Source organism: Achroia grisella, unplaced genomic scaffold (assembly GCF_030625045.1).
Source record: "Achroia grisella isolate CSIRO2021 unplaced genomic scaffold, CSIRO_AGI_Agris_v1 utg512, whole genome shotgun sequence".
NCBI classification, from domain to species: Eukaryota; Metazoa; Arthropoda; class Insecta; order Lepidoptera; family Pyralidae; genus Achroia; species Achroia grisella.
In genome coordinates this window covers 1,719,779-1,746,909 of record NW_026712906.1, presented here as the reverse complement: position 1 = coordinate 1,746,909, position 27,131 = coordinate 1,719,779, and the positions used below count along the sequence as shown (strand labels likewise).

Sequence of the window (27,131 nt, the reverse complement as noted above, 5' to 3'; positions counted from 1 at the left end):
CTGTGTCTATTGGAGTCGCCTGTGTGAATTTGAATAAAAAGTAGCCTGTGTGCTAATCTATAATACGATCTATCTGTCTACCAGATTTTAATTCAATCTGACTAGTATTTTTTGCATAACAGAAGGACAATATCCTCACAAATAATAATAATAATCTCAGGACAATTCACACAGCGCCGTCTAGTCCCAAGTTAAGCTATCTAAAGCTTTAAGGAATCAAATATCCTCACCGTTGCTTCTCAATATATTTATGAAAATATGCCAGGAAGAATATAGACAATTTCAAAAGAGTGATTGCACTAATAAAATCTTACGTAACAATAACAAACTGATTTTACCTAAATGTCGTTTGGCTAGAGTTAGATATTCGTTTTATGGCAATTGCGTCAGGTTTTACAATAAAATACCAGAGTCTGTTATAAATCTGCTAGAAAAAAAGATTTAAATGTCAAATAAAACACTTCCTTTGCAAAATAGCTTACCATTAAATTGAAGAATTCGTTAACGATAATAATGTTTTTATAGAAAAATCTTAAATCCATAGCACTGACAATGTTATCTGATTACACTAATAATGAGTGCGTAGCGATTTCTATGTTGATTATCGCATGCATCTTACTTGTTATACTGAATTATTTATATAAAAAAACATCTATTAAAAAGAGCAACACACAAGTTTCTTGCTCATTCTTCTTGTGATGAATCTGCATTCCGAATGAGTGGTAAAATCAAAATATGACTATTCAAAAGTGCTTGTAATGAGTTTATTTTAATAAAGATTATTTCTATTTCTATTTCTTGTGTTACTAGATAACTGATACAAGTACATAGATATATTTTTTTTCGTAAATACATACATATTATACATAGAAAACACCCAGACCGATACAGACAATCATACTCATGAATACAAATGTTCGTACCGTGCGAGGAATCGAACCCGCGACCATCGGACGTAAAGCGGTGTGCTAGACCGCTAGACCACAGAGGTCGTCAAAATTAGTTATTATAAAGGCTTTATAATATTAGTGTCGTGTCGTGTCGTGTCGTGTAGGTAATAGACCGCAATGCATAATTATTTAATCATATCTTACTCAAAATAGAATGTAGGGTGTAAAAAATATGACTTCTACTTAAATTAAGTACAACTGTCGATTATCTGATCATTATCAATAATTTCAATGCCGAACTAATGACCTAGAGTACTGAAAACAAAAAGATCTTAATGCATGCAAGGCTACCGATTATACTCAACAAGATGCGCTTTGATAATGGTATCTAGACTTACAAATATAGAATCATACTGAATAATTATGGTAGACAATTATAATTAAATCATTATCACAATTGTTTTGTAGAAACGAGATCCACAATGCAATTTGTGTAGATATTGTTTCATATTTTAATCTTATATTGGATTAAAAATTAAAAGGGTACATTAAAAGGGTCATGCATACCACCAGTAAAGGAAAGGCCACGCAGAGGTATCACAAGATCAGCCACTTGCTACGCGGTTTTCCCTTGAAACCTTAACGTCCTTGTGAATTTATGATGATGGATATATGAAGTTAGCCCATCATCATAAATTCACCAGGACTCTCACCTCTCACTGACCTCAACTCATACTCATCATACTCCACTGGTACCTAACCAGCGTAAATTAGCGCTGACGAGTGCACAATTCAATTATCATGTATAAAAAAGTACCTTATACTGAATAAGGGGGAAGGGGATTATTGGTAATATGACAAATAACCCCGTTGCTAGCAATGTACTATATCAGGTTGACCTCCACGCTGTTCCCCCTGGAAACAATCTACCACCGTCGCCGCGTCGTCCACAATTCTTATAATAAAATAAAATAAAACATCACATCAGATTGTCATCATATTTATTGTAGTGTATTAAAAAGAATGGCTATGAATATACTCTACACAACCGGATTACTTCAATAGCCATCCCTAAGGCATATTCTGTATTTGTCAGTTTAAAAAATTAAATACAAAATCTTTGTCGCCGTCATCACTAAAGCGACAATTCTTGCAATAACACAACAATACAACCATATTAAATTTTATCGTTATTATCTTTTTTTTATGCGCCTGTCGCCGTTCTAATGAGATTTAATATAAATAAAACGGATAATTTGCGATAGTATTCATGAAATCGAGTACAACGATCAATTTGCAGTTCGCTTACATGCTTTCGTACCATTTCCATCTTGTAGGCATCCATAAGCTTCGGAAACCGTTTCCCATCTGGCGTAACATCTTAGTGGACTTACCTTCCTTTTTTTAAGGCGCGGCTTATATAAAAGTATAGAAAATTTTCACCAATAGGTTATTCAAAATTGTTTCATTTCCATGAGTACTGTCGCTGCATTTCCATATAACCATAGTCTTTCCACTAAATATATGAAAAAAACAGTTCATTATAATAGAAGATAGGTACAAGTCTCAACTCGTCATTAATAAAGGAGAGAGACAGAGAAAATATAACATAGTTAAAACAAAGCTTTTTGGGTTTCATAATAGTTACATACAGAAGTGTATGTTTTGAAAAAAATACAAAAAAAATGGAAACAATATAAGAAACTGTAATTTAAAAATATTTGGCCGTTTAATAATAGGACATATTTATTCATAGTACTGCGTACATCGTAAAGGCGCTTTTTATAGAATTATTCATAATCACAATAACTATGATTTTATTATTATAATTAAAATATCTTAGGTAGCAGGTATCTACACTTTAATTCCTTAGGAAAATATAAACCATTAAATTCACCTATCTTAGAGTCTCAAATAAAAACAAAATAATAAATTTTATGAAACTCTGATTATTTGATAATATCAATTATGGACAATCAACTAGTTCCGTCAAAATATAAATACTGTATAAGTGTAATTTAGATAATTAAATATCTAAAAATATATAAACTGAAGTGAAATTTTATGTAACGGAAAGTAAATATTGTATTACATAAACCTATTGTAATAGTTACCATAAACATTGCGAAATATCTTTATTCCCTTTCAATATACTTACGCAGTTGTTAAAAATAAAATGTTGTTATATGTGTAATTAATAATAATAAGTTTCCGACTATCTACTAATCATTTCGTTTTAATTGTTCTAATTATGACGCCATGTATCAAACACCGGAGATAAAAATGGGCGATACTTATGCTCCATTTGATATTGATGAAAATGAATGCATGCAAAATTGGTAATATACGTCACTAGACTAAATAAACCACTCCATACATTAACATTGGAATTTATATTAAGCTATGCTTACACGAACTCTTCAGAAAGCGCGCTTGTTTTCTGTTCATTTCCTCTTGGCATACTCAGTGACAGATACAATACAAGTTTGTTACAATCTTTGTAAATTTCCGTCGTATATACACGTTTTAAAATAAGACATTAAATATATAATACTAACGACATGATCGATTTACCATAAAACCTTTTTATTCCACATTTATTTTACGCGTTATTTAGGTAAACAATTCTTTCATGATTAATTACTAAATATACCAAGTGAACAGAGCGTAGCAGTTACGAGTCGCCAATCGAACGCCGTCGAGTCTAAGGCGGTACAAAAATAAAATACAACATCCTTTACGCTAGCCGTCAGTCTTTCTAATTCTCGTCGTAGAGGGGCGTGGCGTCCCCGAGCGACATGGATCGCGGCGACGTGTTGGTGTGCGGCGTGGACCGGACCGACTGCGCGCGCGACGACCGGCCCGAGCCCGGCCGCGGCGTCCGGCTCGACTCGTGGCGACTGTCGTGCCGGCCGGACCGGGACTCGTGCCGGGACGGCCGGCTGTCCGGCCGCGGGGTGCGCGTCGACGGCCGCGGGGTCGACATCGCGTCACTGCGCGGCGTCGACGGCGTATCGCGTAACGTTCTGTGCCTCACCCAATCCTCGGCCGCCTTCTGCCAGTCCGCCGGCTCCGTGTACGGGATCTGCACAGGCTTGTGCCTCGGCACGATGGGGGTGAGGAAGTCCGGCTGGCGGGGCGTCGTCGCGAACGGCGTCATGTATGGAGTTTGAGCGGATGGAGTGTAGGGCGTGTTGATGTATCCGGCGCCGGGTCCGGGCGTGTGCGCCGGCGTGTGGAAGGCCGGAGTGTGGGCCGCCGGCGTGTGGTACATGGTGGACGTCATTCCACCGTGTGGGGTCCTCAGCGCCGGCGTTCGCTGCACGGGAGTACCGCTGGGCGGCGGATCTCTGAAGTGCTCTTTGAACCATTTCAATAAGCTCCCGAGGGAATCGAACATTCTTTGTCTAAATTTATAACCGTCTGGCATCACAGATACATACTCGTGCGTACATCGACTTCTAGGTAGATAAGAGAGTAGGAATCTCCCTGGGTGATTTTTGGCAGCTGAAATGACGTAGTGAATTTTGTTTGGATTTTTAGCTTTTTCCTCTTTCAGTATCTCTTCGGCTTTATCTCTCATGCCGCCTAGTGGTTTGTAGTACTTGTAGGCGATAAGATCTCGAGCGTGGCCCGCCATGGGGGTCACGTGACGTGCAATAATTTCATCAAGATCTTCGAATTCAGATCCTTGAATCCATAGACTTCGACCTGTCATAAAATAATAAATTTTAATTGCAAACTCTTAAACATAAAAATTTTAAGACAATCGACGGTAATAAGAGCATAAATCAATATTACAAACCTAATGAGAACACATTTTCTTTGCCTTCCTCGCGTACGTCGATATGTTGACATATACCATCGGCCACTTTCCAAGTCACAGTGAGATGATCAGAACCCTATAATGATAAATAGTAAAGATAATAATGGTTGATCATTTAAATTGAAGTTGTTCGTTTTTTCAATAATTAGACATGCCTAGTGCCAATTACCAATTGTAGCTACGATATAATTAGATATGAACTTACCTAGCTATAAAAACGTTAAGCGTGTGATAAACCTATTGAAGCTTGAGTTGTTCTATCCTTTCTTTCGGGCCATTTTCTTCATTAGAAAGAAACGGACAAAACACTAATAGTCTAAAAGTTATGATTAAGGAGATTATTTATTACCTTACTGCTAGGACGGACGATGACCTCGCCTTGGGCCATATTCTCCATTAGCTTTTCAGCTTCAGCGAACGAGATATTATGGAAGGCGGGGTGCACGATCACACGCTTCACATATTGCATGCGCTCCTTTGTCTGCTTTGCCTCTGTGTCTTTACGTACATCCTTATCTTCTGATTCTTGATCGTAATATGGATCTTTCTGAGGTCTGCAACAATATAATAAATTATTCTTACTTCTGTACGTTATTATATAAATAAGATATGAAACGAATTAGACATTTCGAATTTCCAAATTTTTGTAAGTGACTTCCATTAGATCATGTGGATTCTTCTTTATAAAGAGAGGATTTATAGTATCCTTATATGACCGCTTATATGTAACGAGTTAACGACCCACCTCCACTCCTTATTCTTATCCAGGAGATCTGAAGACTTGGAGGAGCAGTCGACGGAGAACCTCTCGACGTCGATCTTGAGAATGCGGCAGTGCACGGTCTGTCCGATACGCACGCGCTCGGTGGGGTCGGCCACGTGGCGGTCGGACAGGTTCTTGATGTGTATGTACCCGGACAGTCCGTTGTCCAGCCTCACGCGCACGCCCGTGGCCTGGCCCGGACACGCGCCTGCGTCGAAGTGGTTCCACACCTGTCACCAGTATTTATTTTATTCAAAGTTTTGGGCTATTGTCAGGTGCTAAGACCTGTAAGACTGCGACCTGCGTAGATCTATTATGCTCGCCTTTTTTCGAAGTACCTAGAGGCGTCAGGGACAAGAATTGAAAGATATTCATGGGTGCGATGACTTTTATCTCCTCAGGATAGAATGTATCCTTTACAAAGAAGATATTTCGTTTATGCATTAGTAGACTACAATACAACACACAGGATGTCTAATGGCGTTTCTAGTTCTGCTTGGCGAAATAACCAGTCATCCCTAATAACCAGTCAGGCCTAATATACCATCAAATATTTGAAGAAATTATTACAACACTCAATTGTATTCATATTGGCCCATTGCTTTACAACCATTAATTGACAAACAGGATTCACTTATGGGAGTAGCGAGCCTTGGATTCAGGATGGGGCAGCAGTTTAAAATATCTAACTACCAAACTATAGCCAGTAATTTTTTTCACACAAAACAATTACACCCCATGCAATGAAACTGCAATTGTTTGGTCCAACTTTATGTGCTCTAACATCTATGATACACAGCAACATAAAAAAGCAAAATTTCTTATGGATAACATTTAGTAATTACTATTACTACTATTACTATTACTACTTACCTCTGAAAGTTCAGGAAAATCATTCTTGTGACAGAAAGGACATTCCCATAAACCAGTCTCATCATTTCTTACAGGGTTGGCCTGATCCAGCATCTCTCTTTGGGGCTTTCTGTGTGTAATGCCGAAGACAGTGGCTAACACCATCTTCCCTACATAGAAAGTTTCTGGAGACTCTTTAGTTAGTATATCGAACATCTCTTCCGGAGTCGGTGAGCGATATGGAACTCTTAGATCTTTGTATCTAGAATTCAATTCAGCTCTAATATCATACAGGGTTATACACTTGTTGCCGAATCCTTGGCGCTCTAACTCTTCCGCAAATGCATCCAGATCGAGATCTTTTAATCTCTCTGGCGCCTCTAAAATCTCCTCCACAGCGCCAGCAGGGTTCGCATCTTCGTCTTCATACTCCAAAGCATCAACGGCCATCTTTCGTGCCCATTCGTAAGTCTCCGGATGAACTCTCGACCCATCTAATACTTCTATATATGCCTCAGTACTATCACCAAGACTGCTCGTATCGATTTTTATAAATCCAGAGCAATTTATAAACACTTTAGGGCCCATATGACAAACAGTCACCAACTGTGTTCTGTTTTCAAGTTTTTGATTGGTCTGTTTAAAGAGCTTTATTAGGGCCTGAGCCTTTCTTGGCCCTAAACCACATACGAACTGCAAGAGCTCTGTGCCGCGACCAGTCAAGATAGCCTCATTCATATCTACACCTACTTCGTTCACCCGATTCACGAATTCTAGTTCAATACCTTCCAGTAGATCCTCTTTAGTAATTTGATCCTGCAATGGGTGATAGCGGAGACATAAAATTTCCTCATCTGGGCCACACAGTTGTGAAATTTCCATCAACGGATCTTGTAATAGACGACCTTGACATATTGCCTGCCGTAGAATATCTGGGTACTCTCTAAAATCATTCTGTAACAATTCAATTGCAATTAAGTCAATATTACAATTACATATAGTTTATTAAGTCACCTAGTCTTTTCTTGTCAATTTCTAAAAAAAAATACAAATTTGTACATTATTTTCTAAACAGTGCCATAAATAACCTCAGTCAACAACTGAGGCGTAGTAGCCAGTATTTTAATAAATAATTTGGGCAAGCAAATGTTGAAAGAAATAAGCTACTTTTTAAAATATCTTATTGCTTTGAGGGAAATAAAATAAACCATTTAAGATATGTCTAAAATACACTTGATAAAAAATTATGGTAAAACACAAGACATACCCGTCCGCGTATACTATTGCTGTATATCTTGCTTATGTGATTATCTGCTATCTCTATAGGTATCCTGGGAAACTGTTCATCCTCCACCAATTGTTGCACACATTCAGCTACGTCCGCCTTTACGTTGAGCGCTTCGCGAGACTCCCCGCCAATCACGATCACGTGAGGTTTCTTATGTAATATAAACCTGCGGATAAAGTAATTAGATTTTTTTATTAAGCAATCAATATTTTTGTCTATGAGCAAATGGTTGGTAACATTATTATATGTAGCAAGTGGAAAGCCATCTCCATATTGATTGTACCAGCTTATTAGTACGAGACTCAATCGAGTATTTTACGGCTCTTACAGTGTGTTCGTAAAACGGACAAAAATGTAGAACGCCACGACAGACCAGGCACATGTAAAATAGTGTATTTTACGTATGCTCCTGGTATCGCCGCACTGAGTGAGCAGTGAGCAGCGAGCAGCGGTTTCGTTACCGTCGCAGGGCGGTCATGTCGGCCTCCTTGTTGCGCCGCTCGAGCGCGTCCCAGGCGTTGCGGCGGTACAGCAGGTGCGGCAGGCGCAGGTGGTCGGCCACCTCGCACTGAGTGAGCAGTGAGCAGCGAGCCGCGGTCTCGTTACCGTCGCAGGGCGGTCATGTCGGCCTCCTTGTTGCGCCGCTCGAGCGCGTCCCAGGCGTTGCGGCGGTACAGCAGGTGCGGCAGGCGCAGGTGGTCGGCCACCTCGCACTGAGTGAGCAGTGAGCAGTGAGCAGTGAGCAGCGAGCCGCGGTCTCGTTACCGTCGCAAGGCGGTCATGTCGGCCTCCTTGTTGCGCCGCTCGAGCGCGTCCCAGGCGTTGCGGCGGTACAGCAGGTGCGGCAGGCGCAGGTGGTCGGCCACCTCGCACTGAGTGAGCAGTGAGCAGTGAGCAGTGAGCAGCGAGCCGCGGTCTCGTTACCGTCGCAAGGCGGTCATGTCGGCCTCCTTGTTGCGCCGCTCGAGCGCGTCCCAGGCGTTGCGGCGGTACAGCAGGTGCGGCAGGCGCAGGTGGTCGGCCACCTCGCACTGAGTGAGCAGTGAGCAGTGAGCAGTGAGCAGCGAGCCGCGGTCTCGTTACCGTCGCAAGGCGGTCATGTCGGCCTCCTTGTTGCGCCGCTCGAGCGCGTCCCAGGCGTTGCGGCGGTACAGCAGGTGCGGCAGGCGCAGGTGGTCGGCCACCTCGCACTGAGTGAGCAGTGAGCAGTGAGCAGTGAGCAGTGAGCAGCGAGCCGTTGTCTCGTTACCGTCGCAAGGCGGTCATGTCGGCCTCCTTGTTGCGCCGCTCGAGCGCGTCCCAGGCGTTGCGGCGGTACAGCAGGTGCGGCAGGCGCAGGTGGTCGGCCACCTCGCACTGAGTGAGCAGTGAGCAGTGAGCAGTGAGCAGTGAGCAGCGAGCCGTTGTCTCGTTACCGTCGCAAGGCGGTCATGTCGGCCTCCTTGTTGCGCCGCTCGAGCGCGTCCCAGGCGTTGCGGCGGTACAGCAGGTGCGGCAGGCGCAGGTGGTCGGCCACCTCCCCGCCGGCCGCCACCACGCACGCGAAGGCCGAGTGCTGCCGGTCCGGCACGTACGCGATCGACAGCACGCGCAGACCTGCGCACCCACACCGCATACAACGTTATACAAATCTATATTAACAATATAACCAACCAAGCGAGTTTTTGGTTTATATTTTTTTGTTTTATAGGAATGAAACAAAAAATATATATTTTACCATATTTTTAATTCTGTCATAAACAGGCCCGGTATGTTATCAGCAACTAATATGGACTATATTTTGTTTCAAAATAGAAATAGAGTAATTTTATAAATGTAAATAATAATATACCATAAAGACTTCAATTGACCTATTGCACTATGCTAGTTGATAAAACGAGATTTACTGAATAAGTTGCTATTATGTTGTAGACATAAGTTTAATGTAAGAGTTGCTATTATGTTATCCTACCTAATTGATATTGTTTTGGATGAATAAATAAATACCATTCGATGCATCCCAATCCTCGTCATCGTCGTCAGACACCCGCGACTCGTACGGAGCGGCTTTCAACCAGTCGTATAATCGTCTACGACAGCATCTATGTAACAATACAAACACGCTCGTATATACAACCACTAGCATAAACTAGTACATTATTTATTTTTTTAATAATTGAACAGCAAAAGGCATGTATAAAATATCTAAATGTTTTATACTTTTGTTGTTTAGAAAAGTTCATATTTTTTTAAGGTGACAATACTCAATTCGAATATTTTTTATGTTGTTGTTTTTATGTGTTGTTTATGTATGACCACTTTTTTTAGGATATTTTTTTTTAAAGTTGTGAATATTCAGGTTATCTATATAAACATTATCCAGATCTGACCGGTAGTTTTTCAGTTATCTTTAATGTGAAGGTTTCAACCTAATAATAGATTAATTGTCTTGTATATTTTTTGTATTATGAACATACTTGAGTACATATTCTTTTGATTCTTGTAGCAGCACAGCGTTCAGTTCCCGCCGCAACTCCGGCATCACGATCTTGTTGAGAGCGATAGTGACTGCCTCCGCACGTAGTTCGTTCCACGCCTGTACTGTAGAGGCGAACTCGTCCTACCAACATTATTTATTTGTATTAGAAAACTAGAAACAACCTTAGCACATGAGCTAAAAAGGAGGAAAACTAGAATTAAAACAATAAAAGTAAGTAAGAAAATTCTACGAAGCAAAACTGTTGACAACTTAATCTAAAATTACATTAATTGTAATAACTAACCTTTTGATAAAGCTGCTTAAGCTCCTCCAAATAGCTAGGGCTTGTGTTGCCCTCAATCTGTTCACTGATAGTCAGCTCTATTAATTTGTCTTCTGCAGCCATCGTCAGCTTAAGGAATTGGTCGCCAGTCAAATCGCGCACCGGCTTCTTCTTTAGGTATTTCAAGCTGTAGATAAAAATTACTTCATTATTATAGTTATATATTCCCTAGTGTTATCATAACTCTAGGTTAAATGTTTTACTATTAAGGTATTGTATATCAGTTACTAATATTTAATTTAAAAAACACTTAAAGTATGTTATATTTGATTTCATCTTATTATTATGTAAAATTATGATCTTAGTCTACTAGGATATTATATCCTACATAGGATGGCCGTTCGCGGAACGCGTCCCGCAGCTGCGGTTCGCCACGATACACGATACGAACATAGAGACAACGAGAGCGTGGAGTGGGTGACCTGTAGCAGGGGTGGTTCTCGTCGATCTCCTTGAGGCCGCGGGCCGTGGGCCGCGCGGAGAGCGTGGCCCGCTCGCGGAGCGCGTCCCGCAGCGCGCCGCGCAGCTGCGGCTCGCCACGATACACGATACACGATACACGATACGAACATAGAGACAACGAGAGCGTGGAGTGGGTGACCTGTAGCAGGGGTGGTTCTCGTCGATCTCCTTGAGGCCGCGGGCCGTGGGCCGCGCGGAGAGCGTGGCCCGCTCGCGGAGCGCGTCCCGCAGCGCGCCGCGCAGCTGCGGCTCGCCACGATACACGATACACGATACGAACATAGAGACAACGAGAGCGTGGAGTGGGTGACCTGTAGCAGGGGTGGTTCTCGTCGATCTCCTTGAGGCCGCGGGCCGTGGGCCGCGCGGAGAGCGTGGCCCGCTCGCGGAGCGCGTCCCGCAGCGCGCCGCGCAGCTGCGGCTCGCCACGATACACGATACACGATACGAACATAGAGACAACGAGAGCGTGGAGTGGGTGACCTGTAGCAGGGGTGGTTCTCGTCGATCTCCTTGAGGCCGCGGGCCGTGGGCCGCGCGGAGAGCGTGGCCCGCTCGCGGAGCGCGTCCCGCAGCGCGCCGCGCAGCTGCGGCTCGCCACGATACACGATACACGATACACGATACGAACATAGAGACAACGAGAGCGTGGAGTGGGTGACCTGTAGCAGGGGTGGTTCTCGTCGATCTCCTTGAGGCCGCGGGCCGTGGGCCGCGCGGAGAGCGTGGCCCGCTCGCGGAGCGCGTCCCGCAGCGCGCCGCGCAGCTGCGGCTCGCCACGATACACGATACACGATACACGATACGAACATAGAGACAACGAGAGCGTGGAGTGGGTGACCTGTAGCAGGGGTGGTTCTCGTCGATCTCCTTGAGGCCGCGGGCCGTGGGCCGCGCGGAGAGCGTGGCCCGCTCGCGGAGCGCGTCCCGCAGCGCGCCGCGCAGCTGCGGCTCGCCACGATACACGATACACGATACACGATACGAACATAGAGACAACGAGAGCGTGGAGTGGGTGACCTGTAGCAGGGGTGGTTCTCGTCGATCTCCTTGACCGCGGGCCGTGGGCCGCGCGGATGGCCCGCTCGCGGAGCGCGTCCCGCAGCGCGCCGCGCAGCTGCGGCTCGCCACGATACACGATACACGATACGAACATAGAGACAACGAGAGCGTGGAGTGGGTGACCTGTAGCAGGGGTGGTTCTCGTCGATCTCCTTGAGGCCGCGGGCCGTGGGCCGCGCGGAGAGCGTGGCCCGCTCGCGGAGCGCGTCCCGCAGCGCGCCGCGCAGCTGCGGCTCGCCACGATACACGATACACGATACACGATACGAACATAGAGACAACGAGAGCGTGGAGTGGGTGACCTGTAGCAGGGGTGGTTCTCGTCGATCTCCTTGAGGCCGCGGGCCGTGGGCCGCGCGGAGAGCGTGGCCCGCTCGCGGAGCGCGTCCCGCAGCGCGCCGCGCAGCTGCGGCTCGCCACGATACACGATACACGATACACGATACGAACATAGAGACAACGAGAGCGTGGAGTGGGTGACCTGTAGCAGGGGTGGTTCTCGTCGATCTCCTTGAGGCCGCGGGCCGTGGGCCGCGCGGAGAGCGTGGCCCGCTCGCGGAGCGCGTCCCGCAGCTGCGGTTCGCCACGATACACGATACGAACATAGAGACAACGAGAGCGTGGAGTGGGTGACCTGTAGCAGGGGTGGTTCTCGTCGATCTCCTTGAGGCCGCGGGCCGTGGGCCGCGCGGAGCGTGGCCCGCTCGCGGAGCGCGTCCCGCAGCGCGCCGCGCAGCTGCGGCTCGCCACGATACACGATACACGATACACGATACGAACATAGAGACAACGAGAGCGTGGAGTGGGTGACCTGTAGCAGGGGTGGTTCTCGTCGATCTCCTTGAGGCCGCGGGCCGTGGGCCGCGCGGAGAGCGTGGCCCGCTCGCGGAGCGCGTCCCGCAGCGCGCCGCGCAGCTGCGGCTCGCGCGCGAGCTGCACGCCGCACATGTACACCGCGCGCCGCACCACCTCCGCCGCAGACCCGATCGACCCCGTCTGATTATATTACATACGATTAGGTGTTATCTACCCGAAGTCGGTTTCGTTGCTCATAGCTGCCTTTACGATCAAAAAATATAGATTATAAAATTATTTTCAAAGATTTCTATGAAATTATACAAGATATATATGGTATGGTATGGTATGGTATGTTAGACTCCATTCTCCGCAATTAGCCTCACATTCGGGCCGTTGTGCGTGTAGAGCCAGACTACTAACGTAGCCAGCCAAGCTCCTCCCAAAAGCGCAGAAGACTCCTGGTGTCTTCGCAGGCTTCACGGAGCGACCTCACCGTTCCGAGGATTTGTTTTCGTTGTTCGGCCACTGCCGTGCACTCCAGGATTACGTGAGCCGCCGTTTCTTCAGCTTCAAAGCAGCCCCGACAGAGGGGGCTGTCTGTAGCATCAATTTTGTATAAGTGTTTGTTTAAGGAACAATGGCCCGTTATTGTCCCTATCATTATTTTTAGGTTTTGTCTATCTAGATTAAGTAGACGTGTTGTTAACCGATGGTTCGTTTTTGGAATTGCCACTTTAGATTGTTTGCAATCAGTGGTTAGGTTCCATCTTTGGTTTTGTATTTCGGTGGATCTCTGGCGAATCCAGGTGCGAAATTGCGAGAATGGTATTGGCATGAGCGGGAGGGGGCCTGCAACCACCATGCCGGATCCTACTCTCGCTAGTTCGTCCGCGGCGTCATTGCCATATGATCCGCTGTGCCCCTTTATCCACTGGATAATTACTCCGTTATGCGTTGCAATTTTTTCCAGGGCGATGTGGCACTCGATTATTAGTTTGTTGTTGGATTTTCTGTTCTGTAGTGCTTTAAGCACGGCTGCACTGTCCGATATGAATTTAATGTTGAAATTGTTGACCCCTAACCTGTATACAGATTCGCACTGAAAGATCGAACTGTGTTTGCCGAGCGGTATAGATATGTTCATGTTGAGGTCAAGGGAATGTGCCCCAGCTCCTGAACCGTTCTGTGTTTTGGAGCCATCTGTGTAGATGCGTAGTTCATTTACTGCAGATTGGTCCCTTTCCTCCTCCTTCAATTGTATTTGGTATTTCCTGTTAAACGAGTGGTATGCTTGAGTTCTGTCACACGGAGCGGCAATCAAAGGTTCATATTCGATTGCTTGGTTCAGGATGGTTGTGTGAGAACTGTAATGGTTTTTGCCCCATAGACCAAGATGGTATAATCTTGTGGCAGCTATAGCTGCTTCTTGCTGTATGTATAGGTCAAGGGGTGTAATGTTAAGGGCTATTTCCATTGCCATTGTTGGGGTTGTTTTCATACATCCAGTAACTGAGGAGCATGCAAGTCTTTGGAAAGATCTTAGTTTGTTGACTGTGGTCGTAAGTTTCGACCTTGTCCACCAAACCAAGGCCCCATATACCAGCATTGGTCTTATTACTGATGTGTATAGCCAGAGAGTTATTTTCAGGGGAGACACCCCATTTATTACCAAGCATTTTCCTGCATTGATAGAATGCAATTGTGCTTTTGTTAATTTTGTGATCAAGATGTTTATTCCAGAGAAGTTTGCTGTCTAGTATGACTCCCAAGTACTTGACCTCCTCCTTAAGTTTAAGCTCTGTATTAAAGAGTTTCGGTAAATTGAAAGTACCTGGAGCTCTTTTGTTGGTGAACATGATGAGTTCTGTTTTAGAAGGATTCACGGAGAGTTCATGGTTTTCGCACCATCTCTCTATTGTTCTGAAGGCTTCTCTCATGCGATCGCATAAGGTTCCCTCAAAATTTCCTGATATAAGTACGGCAATGTCGTCTGCGTAACCTACCGTGTAGAGGTCGTTGTCGTTGAGCTCCTCAATGAGTTCATTAACAACTAAGTTCCACAGGAGTGGCGACAGGACCCCTCCTTGTGGACATCCTCTACTTACGATCCCACGTGTGGTAGTGTTTACGGTGAACTGGATTGCACGGTTTTTCAGCATGTTGTTTATCCATTCTATGAGAGTTGTTGGTACTCCATGTATGGTAATATACAAGATATATTGACGACCTCGGTGGTCTAGCGGTCTAGCACACCGCTTTACGTCCGATGGTCGCGGGTTCGATTCCTCGCAACATTTGAATTCATGAGTACGATTGTTTATATCGGTCAGGGTGTTTACCATGTATATATGTATTTACGAAAACAAAATCTATGTATTTTGTATCGGTCATCTAATACCCATAACACAAGCTGTAGCTAGCTTTACTTGGGTCTAGATGGCGCTGGTGAATTGTCCTGAGATTATTGAGATTATTGATATTATTGATATTGATATTTCAAATTCACATATGGTACATACACTACTGTGTATGTACTAAGCTGATGTCAATTTTATCTCAGTGATAAAAAAACAGACATACAGTGGACCCATTGCCAATTATATATGGTTCATTATAATAAATAATCGCATTTCCCCCTAGGAACGACTTTAGTTAATTCCTAATGGATTAATCACTTATCCTATCATCTTCAACTAGTGACTCGCCATCGTATACCGTTAGCGCAGGCGGGGGCACCTAACATATTAATAGAAAACATCACTATGCAAATGAATATCGTCGTGACCATTGGATTATGGAGTGATGAAATCCCTACTAATAAAACTTTAGATACACCACTAGATTACCAGGTGAAAAAATATATAAAAAAATAAGTTGGCCTCGAAGTAAAATTATAATCACTTTTTTTTACATTCCTAAATATATTTTGTTATATCTGTAGTGCTATTAATGTTTTAATATTCAGTATTGATTGCCACTATCTATGAGATAGTCCGCTCCCTTACTGACCATTTCAAACACATAAAAAAATGCACTCACATAGGCAGCTGCGGCTTCTAGCGGCGGTACAGGTTGTTGTTCGACCTCATGTCGCTGATAATTATCGCGTACATTCTCGGCGAACTGCTCCGGTGTCAAACCAAATTTCTTCACAAGTGGCTCTACAAAATAGGCAATCAAGTTAATATAGCACACAGATAGCTACATTAACCATGTCAGGCCTGTAGGTATAGCGAAGTTAGAGGCACTCATTATTTAAAAAAAATATTTTATAAACTTGAATATTAAAAGTAATAATTAGTTATTTTATAACCCACCGAGTTTCATAAGCATCTCGCGTTGATGATGTAATGTTAAATAATACATAACTGTTTAATTTATACAAAGTGGATATATATATAATATATAAAGCTGCATTACGGTGACTCACTCACTGATTGACTTTGTTGTTCTCCCAGAAGGAGCGTCTGGGGTCGAGACGATGTATGGGGGAAATGTTCCTTTGGCTAGGGTGACCACGAGAAAATTCCGAAATTTGGGAAAATCCAAGATGGCGGACAAAGATGGCGGCTAACTTTTACAGTTTCGCTCGGATCGATTCCGTTCAAAGAGTGATTTGGCACGTCTCGGCGGGACCCAGAATATGGCGTAAAAACAAAAAATTAAAATCCAAGATGGCGGCGAAAAAATTGCCAAAAACTGGTTGAAAATTTTCTAGGGTTTCAAAAACCGAAATTCCCAGGGTAGTTGCGGGGGTGCTGGCGACACCGGTTGTAGGGCATAGGAAACTCGAAGGACCCGACCTCTAGGGAAAATTATGAAATTTCGAAAATCCAAGATGGCCGACGAGTTGGGGGCGTGTGAATTTGGTCCTAAAAATCCGGATTATTTTCAAAATCATTTTTTTTTAGGTACAGGGCAACCCCGCAGCGAGTCGGCTTCTATGGGGCGATGATGGGTCTCGGTAAGAAGTATTGCCAGCGATAAAAAGAATTTCCGAATTTAGGGTAATTTGGGAGAAATGTCCCAAAAAGTGGGAAAAAATTTTTTCGGCATTTTTGACAAAAGAGGCATCAAGGCCTATCGAGAAACATCCCCTAAAGGGTTTTAGGTGGGTTTTGTTGGAATTTGCTGGCAACACCCATACATGGTTTGACCAAAATAGAAATTGGGGTGTCTCTCCAAAAACTGAAATTCCTAGGGTACTTGCGGGGGAGCTACCGATCCCTATTATAGGGCATTGGGAGGCTGAAAGACCCGGCCTCTAGGGAAAATTATGAAATTTCAAAAATCCAAGATGGCGACCAAGCTATGGGAGATTTAGTTTTTGGAAAAAATTTGGGATATTTTCAATCGAGTTTTTGCTGCACATGGCAACCCTGCAGCTAAACGCCACCTACTGACATGGGTAAGTCTGAGTAAGAAGATTTGCCAGGTCTAAAATTTTTCCCCGATTTTGGGTTAATTTTGGAAAAAAGTCCCATAAAGTGGGAATTTTTTTTTTTGACATTTTAAATGAAGAACTCGTTTTGGTCTACTACAAATCGTCCCCTGAAGGGTTTTAGGTGGATTTCTTCAGAATTTGCTGGCAACACCCATACATCATCGGACAAATTTTGAAATTGAGGTCTAGCTTCAAAAACTGAAATTGATAGGGTACCTACGAGTACGCTAGCTCAACGCACTGTACGGCGTCGGATAGCCGAAGGACTCGGCCTCTAGGGAAAATTATGAAATTTTAGAAATCCAAGATGGCGGCAGAGATAGGGGAGTTTTGCTTTTCGGAGAAAAATTGGGATATTTTTAAATGTAGTTTTAGGACACTTGGCAACCCCACAGCCAGTCGACTACTATGGAGAGATGATGTGTCTCAACACAAAGTATTACCTGGTATAAAAATTTTCCCCGATTTTAGGGTAATTTTTGAGATAGGTCCTAAAAAGTGGGAAAATTTTCTTTGGACATTTCAAAGAAAAGAATGATGAAAATCTGTCAAAAACAATCCCCCTATTGAGTTTAGGTGTTTTTTGTCAGAATTATCTGGCAACACCTTACATCAGTTTTCTTAGAGAATAGAACTAGAAGGAGTCGCTGAGGCTCTATACAATGTATGAACGAAATGTTTCTGTCACTAGGGTGAATATGTCAAAAGTATTAAAAAGTAAAAATCTAAGATGGCGGCCGAGTTAGGGTACTTAATTTATGTTGACAATTTTAGGGACTTTTTAAAATTCAATTTTGGGGTACAATTAATCCCTGACGCGAGTTGACTTCTATAGAGCAATGGAAACTCTCGGTGGAAAATTTTACCTGGTCTAAAAATTTTCCCCGATTTTGGGGTAATTTCGGAGAAAAGTAAAAAAACGTGGGAATTTTTTTTTTCGTTAATTTGAACAAAACAGTGATGAGCATTGGTTCAAAATCATCCCCCAAAGGATCCTAGGTGGTTTTTGTCAAAATCATCTGGCAGCACCATACATCGATTTTCATAGTAAACCGTACTAAGGAACTAGAGGTGTAACCTGGGCTCTGTACAATGTATATATGAAGTGTTTCTGTCACCAAAATGTATGTGTTAAAAGTATTTAAAAAGGAAAAATCCAAGATGGCGGCCGAATTAGGATACTTTATTTATTATGACAATTTTAAGGTCTTTTTAGTAAATTCAGTTTTGTGGCACCTATCAACCCTGCAGCGAACTGACTTCTATTGAGGAATGGAAACTCTCGGTGCGAAGTATTAACTAATTTTCATAGTAAACAGTACTAAGGAAGTACTAGAAGGAGTCACCTTACATCTGTACAATGTATGGACAAAATGTTTCTGTCACCAAAGTGGATAAGTTAAAAGTATTTAAAAAAGGAAAAATCCAAGGTGGCGGCCGAGTTTGAGTATTTTTTCTCTGATGATAAATTTACCTGGCTTCCCTGCAGCGAGTCGACCTTTATTGAGCCGTGGTAGATTTCGGTTCGAAATATTACCTAGGTTACAAATGTTCCCCGTTTTTTGGGTAATTTTGCAAACCCAAAATGTGGGATTTTTTTTTCGACAAACTATATATAAGAGCAACGGAGATCTATAATAAATATCATTTTAATAGTTATATGCGATTTTTTGTAAAATTAGGTGGCAACACCATGCATCGATTTTCGTAAAAAGTAATATTTACTAAGGACCCACTAGAAGGATCGTGTCTCTGTACAATATATGGACGAAAAAGGAAAAATGGTATGAAAATTTTCCCCGATTTTGGGTAATTTAGAAGACAAGTCCAAAATGTGGGATTTTTTTTTCGATATTTCAAACAAAATAATGATGGATATCTGTCAAAAATCATCCCCTTATTGGTTTTTGTCACAATTATTTGGCAACATCTTAGATCAGTTTTCTTAGGGAATAGTACAAGAAGAAGTCACCGAGACTCTACATAATGTATGGACGAAATGTTTCTGTTATTAGGGTGAATACGTCAAAAGTATTAAGAAGTAAAAATCCAAGATGGCGGCCGAGTTAGGGTACTTTTTTAAATTCAATTTTCAGGTACCCATCGTCACTGCAGCGAGTTGACTTTTATGGAACAGTGGAAACTCTGGGTACGAAGCACTATCTGGTCTAAAAATTTTCCCCGATTTTAGGGTAATATCGGAGAGAAGTAAAAAAAAACGTGGAATTTTTTGTTTCATCATTTTAGACCAAACAATGATGACGATCTGTCAAAAATAATCCCCAAGGGGTCTTAGGTGTTTTTTGTTAAAATGAGCTGGCAACACCATATATAGATTTCCATTGTAAACAGTACTTAGGAACTACTAGAAGGAGTTACCTTGGCTCTGTACAATGTATGGACGAAATGTTTCTCACCAAGGTGTATATGTTAAAACAACTATTTAAAATGGAATCATTCAAGATGGCGGCCGAGTTAGGGTACTTTATTCCCGATGACAAGTTTAGGGACGTTTTAAAACTCATTTTTGGGGTAGTATTTTATTTCTTACAGCAAGTTACTTCTATGGAGCAAAGACGTGAAGTATTATATAGGCTACAAATTTTCCCCGATTTTTGGGTAATTTTGCAAACCTTAAATGTGGGAATTTTTTTTCGACATTTAAACATAAAAGTGACGGGTATCTATAATAAATCTCATCTTAATAGTTTTATGCAATTTTTTGTAAAATTAGGGGGCAACACCATGCATAGATTTTCGTAGAAAGTAATATTTACTAAGGAACCGACCGAATATTTTAAAAGGACCGTGTCTCTGTACATTATATGGACGAAATATATCTGTCGTCATGTAATATATACGTCAGAAGTATCAAAATGGAAAAATCCAAGATGGTCGCCGAGGTTGGCTTTGAACAAAATTTGGAAGATTTTTTTATTTTGGTACATTGTAACCATGCAGCGAGTCCGCTTTTATGGGATGGCATTGAATCTTAGTATTGCCAGCGCTAAAAACTTTCTCCGATTTTAATATTTATGATATTTTAATTAAAAGAGTGTTGAGTGGTTATTATTTATCATAGGTCCTTTACCTACGATAAATAATAACCCTAAGGCTTTTATCAAAATTATTTGGAAAACTTTACTATGAAAACCGATGTAAGTTTGATACATCGGTTTTCATAGTAAACTATTAGAAGGAGTTGACAATGTATGGACGAAATGTTTTTGTCACCCGGGTAGCTAAGCCAAAATAAAAAAAAATAAAAAGTCGAAATGGTATATAGAAAGGTAGGTTAGGTTAGGTTTTGTATTGCGACTCTTACAGTAGAAATTATGGCCTCAGAATAATATAGTAAACAAAAAAGTAGGTTAGGTTAGGTTTTGTATTATGATTTCTACATTATAAACTGTGAACCCAAATTAATATAGTATACAGAAAGGTAGGTAATGTGAGGTTTTGTATTGTGCCTATTGCAATAAAAATTAAAGCCACAGGTCGAAATGGTATACTGAAAGTTACGTTTGGTTAGGATTTCTATTGCGACTCTTACAGTAGAAATTATGCCCTCAGAATAATATAGTAAACAAAAAGGTAGGTTAATCTCTACATTAAAAACTTGACCCTAGACTAATATAGTATACAGAAAGGTAGGTTAGGTTAGGTTTTGTATTGTGAACATTACAACATAAAGTTTTGCCACACTGTTACAATTTGAAGTCACATGAATGATTTCGTATCAAAACAGACAACTCTACTTGCCAACCAAGTCTATTCGAAAAGAAAACCGTCTTCACAAAAAAAATCTACGACAACGCCTCGCGGGCCTCTTGAGGCCCGCGCACACACGCACCCTCTAGTATATATATATATAATTCTTTCAGACTCATTCTCTTTATTGATACAATCTCTAAACAACTATATTTTAATGTAAGCTTTATTATAAATTATTTATGTTTAGTTAAGATCGAGAATATCTCACCAATGCCAGCTTTCCTACAGAGTTCATATGGTCCCGACCTCACTGCATACTTCACATCAGTAACTACTTCATCTTCCTGTAAAGCCCTGGCTTCAACTTCAGCAACAGCCTCATCAGGATCTAACCCATTCTTCTCTGCTTCTTCCCGTGCTAGTCTCCTATACAATATACAGGCATGGAATATAATAATAAACCTAGCACAAACCATAAACAATATTTTATATGCTCTTATTTTTGTTTTAAGTACCGTTAACCATACTAATAATAAAAAGGACATCAATAATTTTATAACACATAATTTATACTTTTTTGTATGACTTATCAGACATTTTCTTTCATGCAAACCTAATCTTGACAATTACAAGTACAAGCAAATATTAATTTTTCAAATAAATGCGAGCTAGAGTGACATGCTGGCATGCATACGTCAGTTATTTTTTATTGAATTTATGTAATAGATCAGTGTCAACATTTTAAATAAGCTCCTTTGTATGAAAAAAATCATTTTAAAAACATATCAAATCAAATCAAATGAAAATAATCTATATTCAAATAGGCCTATTACAGACTCTTATATGAAAAGACACTCGGCAACTATTCTTTTCAAGTAAGTTTGTACATATACATATTTGTAAATTTTAGTTTCTATTGTAATATAGAACCAACACATTTTCTTCTTTGAAATCTTTGTTTTACTTTAACCGATATTTTCGCCCTGATAAACTCTTTGCGACTTTAGTGCTTGCAACAGTTTACACACAGTTTTAAAAATACTGATAATATATGATATAAATAAATGTACTTACTTTTTATCTACAAGTTCCTTCTTTTTTTCTTTGATGCGTTGTATTCTCTGCATCTCAGGCAATTCAGTAGAGTAATATAACAGGAAGTGTGTGTGTACATCGCGCAGCTCCTCGGGTGTTTGAACATTTTTTAGCCTAAAAAGTTTAGGTAAATACGATTAAAACAGAAGGATCAATCTCATATAAATTAATTTGCTTCATTCCGGATATCTAGTCTAGTTAGGAAAGTATATCTATTTAGGCGTCTTTTTTTTGTGAGTAAATTTGGTTTACCTTTCAATATCTTCGTCTTTGATAAGTCTCATGTTTTCAGGTATGGGTGCATCAGGGTTTTGCATGACTTTGTCTAGTTGGTACTCTCGCATATTTTCCAATAGTTTGAGGAGATTCTCTTTACGTTGCTTCAATTGACACCACTGTAAGACAACACGGATAGAGGATGCTAAATTTAGTTATTTTCATGTTTTTTATATTTAGCCGGTATATATGTGAGTGATAAACTACTGCCTTATTTCCGATGGTAACGAGTTTTTTTTCTTGCAGGATATAAACATTTATATCCTTTCATACAAATAGAGTTATAATAATATACAATGTTGCTTGAATTGGTCTGGTACTTTTATGTATATGTGAAAAACAATTTTTAAATACATATTTGAATGAGATATTCAATGTTTTAACTGTACACATTATATTTAGTTTTGTACTAGATGGCGCTGTGTGGATTGTCCTGGTTTGTTATTATTTAACCTGTGATATCATACTCACTTTTGCATCATACTTATAAACTTTCCACAAGTCATTGATACTCAGCTCCGGTTGCACGTACTCTTTGCGATAAAATGCAATAAATGGAACTTCCAGGGTCTGATTCCTCATGAAGTCCAGTGCTTGACGGATCTTTGTTATAGTACTTGGGCCCCTATAAACAAAATTTAATAATACTAATAAACTTCATTTCAACCATATAAATATTAATTTCCGAAGTAATGATATAAATAGGAGCGAATATTTTTTACAATTGAGATGCACTGCCAAGAAACTCAATGGACCTATTCTATTCATTATAAATTTCATTTACCTGCGCGATCGTTCCCTGGCTTCCTGCGAGTCAGCTTTAGAGACGGGTGGTTTGAGGAATGCCTGCTTGTATATCCATTCAGCTTCATCCTCTAGCTCGGTGCTGCCTTCCTCCACTGCTGTTATGGGTACTTCGCGGATTTGCATACGCTCAGGTACGTCAGTTTTGCGTATCTAGTGAAGAAATTATCTAGTTATTATGAATACTTGAATAATGTACAGTATTAAAGAAAAATCAACATATTTTTATTAAAACATTATAATAATAATTTATAGTATTATGACCCAGAGGTTTACTACCGCAACTTACTTAGGTACTAAGTTCCAATATGGATCACACAAAAAACTGTGTCAATTAATCATTCTTTCTCACTCTCTGGTGATGAATGAATGAAGAACAAGATGATGAATGTATACTATTAATAGTTAAATGTTTTATACACAAAGAAAATAATTGTCTCTCAATATGATCAACATTAGTATATTGTATAATTTACCTCATTATCCAAATCCGTAAAATGACTTCTCTTCAACTCACTCGGCTCATATATCTCAAATATAGATTTCTTACTGGGGCGTTTAGATTTACCCTTTGGCCTTTTTCCAGCGCCTAAAAAAAGTATAATCTTAAATAATAGAACATTTGATAGGAACTATAGCATGTGTTATATTTCATATAAGACATTAGCCCATAGAGAAACCCATAGCTTAGGTCTCCTTTTGTACAGATTTTATTATGCAATAAACCTTAAATAAATATTTACAAACCTTCATCCTCATCTTCAATATACTCATCCAGGTCTTCCTCTTCCTCATCCTCATAATCCTCATCCCCATATTTTTCAAATTCATCATAATCAAAGTCCACACCAAAAATGTCTTGACCCTCTTGCAAGGAACTGAATAAGAAAAATAATAATTGATTAATATTAATACTTTTTACGACATTAGAATGACAGGGTACACAGAAAGTGATAACAATTACATATACATGAGCAGGAACACCGACTTCACAATATACATTATGAGGCCCATGTTACCTCTCCTGCATTATCCTTTCAGGATACTAAATAGTTTAATCCCTGCCCTGAAATTTCACTGCTGTATATCATATTTCAAACTCAAAATATATTGCCAATTGAAATGACAGTACATTAAGATTATTTACTTGTAATAAAATATGTATGTGAACTTATAATACAATATTTATATCGACATACGCATCAGTGAATATAAGTTTGCGTTTCTTTTTTCTCTCAGCTATAGGTCTGCCATCATCATCTACAATGAAGTCATCCGCATCTGACTCCACATCTTCATTCTCATCATCATACTCCACCTCTCTTGGAGCCGCAGACTCTGAGCGGTTTTCATCCTCCTGATTGAAAATTTTGCATTATTTTTGTGACAAAGTATATGGAATAAACTTACAGTTAATATAATTAGTTTATGTCATTAAAAATATGAGTTGTAAAAAGTACATTATTAAAAAAATAATAATGAATATAGTGTTTTTTTACCAATTGTAAAGGATTTGAGTTTTAAGTACTTTTATGAGCAATGTGCATAATATATGGATTAAAAAAATCTATTAATGGATTTAATAAAAATTCTTAATGTAAGAAACTTTTAAATCAATACAGGATAAAAATATATATTAATGACATGACATAGTTGTCCCTAGAAGGACCTAACCACAGTATCCTTGAACCCCAATTATAAAAAAAACAGGCCCTAATTTTCATATATAATATACATGTAGATGCTAAGGAAATAGGATGTTTAAAACATCCTATTTCCTTAGCATCTATATTCTCATTGTCACAGGAAATAGAAGAATTACCAATAAATCCGTAAAAATAGCTGTACAAACTTGTGTACATTAATAGTCAGTCAGAAGAAATAATTTTAAAAATATAGACTACAAAATCCTGACAAATTTACATAATATACATATTGATTGACATGGATGAACTGTATTAGATATTAAACTTACCTCATCAGAGCCACCAACAAATAATTTCTCTGCAATGACTTCCCTTTCCAGCTCGGGGTCATCAGCACCCTCATTGTCACTATCATCATCCTCTAATCGACGGAGACGTTTAAACTTATTCTAGGGGAAAATAAATCATTTTAGTAGACAAACAATCCTTTTTACAAAGTTTTATATTATAATTCTGGATATGAAGTAATTTAATTTTGTTGCAATTATTTAGTTGTTAGTTACTTTTATTTTTTTTATTACTCAACTAACTATTTTTATACTTGTCTACTTTGCTGTTTGGCAGTTTATATTCACACAAAATTTTAAAAATCTGATTCTGAATATTTATTTAAAAGAACTGGTTTAAAAAAATATATAGACTTAAGAAAATTGCTCATATTAAGTTTAAATGAATAAATATTTCTATTTCTAAATAGTACTACCAATATTATATAATCTCTCCCTCATCAAACTGAAAGCCGCTTACATTATCATAGCTTACAAAATGCAGGCAACTTTCAACTAAATATATCTCCTTAAAATATAATAATTTTCAATGTTACTTACCCTAGCTACTTTAACACCTAAATTTTCTTCAATTAAATCATAATCTTCATCTTCTAATCTATCATCAAGTTCATCATCACTTTTTTTTCTCTTCTTACGCAAACTGGCATCAGAATCCTCACCATCACTACCGGACTCTTCTATAGGAGCATCATCAATCAAGTCCTTTAACTCTTCACGTAACCGCTCCTCATCATCTGTAAGTTACATATTTTACTTTGAATGAATGTATAAATGTAGAACATGTCAAAAGTGTAAAAAGCAATGAGATGGAGCTTTTTTATATAAGGGCCCTATATATGATCAATGAGTTGTTTGTATATATATGAGAAGTTTGGCGTTTTCTAGGACCATTTTGAGAATAGGTACAAAAGCTGTATGTTTACAATAGTAACAAGAGAATAATTCATACATTGTTGTAATGCTTATAGATTTTAATCCATTTCAAAAAGAATTGTTGGTATAACTGTTAGTTAATTAAGCACCTGAAGTGTCCATAGATGGTATAGAACTAATGGCATAGTATAAGTTAGATTTCATTTTTGTTTGTTTTTAATTAAGGACTGATTAGCCAATAAACAACAATCACTTAAATACTAAAGTTGTAGATTGGAGTCAAATTCTTGATAGGAAATTCATTAAGGACCTTTACAAAAATCACAATAGTAGCCTCCATTTTTTGGGTTTTAAATTATATAGGTAGGTGTGATTATTTTACTGTGTCTAGGTTATTGATAATTTTATGGTTATGCTCATGTAACAAACATTATGAAATGGTAAATACCTTACTACAACTATAGTTTTTATGCAAATCTTTCAAGTAACGTTTAAGCAAGAAATTATGCAGTGTATATAATCTAAACCTAAGTTATAGGTTTAATAACATGGCATAGTATTTCTATCAAACAACGAACTGACGCAGTAGTATTTATAGAAAGAAACCTGGCGTCGAGACAGATCAATAAATAATAAAACTAAGCGTGAAATAACCTAGACGTGCTCAATTTTAGGTCAAATAGTTCCGTTTACCTTCTTCTTCTTCGTCTTCATCATCGCTCTGAACTGCTGCCTTGCGTTTGGGTTTTTTACGCTCAGTTGGCTGTTCATCTTCAGAATCCAACTACGAAGATAAAACGTATAGTTATAAGGTTTAATACACAAAACAATTACTACACGCAATCCAAAACTCAAGATTACAACTTGGACATAGCACTAACCTCGCTCTCCTCCGCCTCGGACTCCAGAAAATCAGCCATTTCTACTTTAACGAAAAGCTGTACTTGTATTTAATTGTTTAAAACATTTAACGAAATTAGATTAGGATTAATATTAATTAAAATTCAAATTATTATTCTTTCTAAACTACAAAAGTACGTATTCAAGAAAATTACAAATAATTCATTCATTCAGTGTATCTTTCATTCAAATGAAAGGAACTCAAAATCAATCGTTCATTACTCACGATTTCTCGATTCAAGTCACGCTGAATCAAGCACTAATTAATGTCGTATATTCTACCTATA

General features: G+C 39.9%; 1 protein-coding gene across 1 annotated transcript; it reads right to left on the bottom strand.

Annotated features, from left to right (window-relative positions):
• Window positions 1-2,575: 2,575 nt before the first annotated feature.
• Window positions 2,576-26,990, bottom strand: LOC131846675 (transcription elongation factor SPT6). Its single transcript, XM_059196017.1, has 24 exons — window positions 26,826-26,990; window positions 26,638-26,728; window positions 25,609-25,805; window positions 25,051-25,170; window positions 24,275-24,432; window positions 23,823-23,953; window positions 23,552-23,664; window positions 23,056-23,228; window positions 22,743-22,896; window positions 22,248-22,390; window positions 21,975-22,109; window positions 21,169-21,326; window positions 15,782-15,903; window positions 12,756-12,940; window positions 10,382-10,547; window positions 10,076-10,218; window positions 9,606-9,700; window positions 9,035-9,215; window positions 7,599-7,785; window positions 6,353-7,285; window positions 5,462-5,709; window positions 5,066-5,270; window positions 4,696-4,792; window positions 2,576-4,601 (listed from the first exon to the last, which is right to left on the bottom strand). The coding sequence occupies exons 1-24, from the start codon at window positions 26,862-26,864 to the stop codon at window positions 3,649-3,651; spliced, it is 5,127 nt and encodes a 1,708-aa protein (XP_059052000.1). The 5' UTR covers window positions 26,865-26,990; the 3' UTR covers window positions 2,576-3,648.
• Window positions 26,991-27,131: the final 141 nt, after the last annotated feature.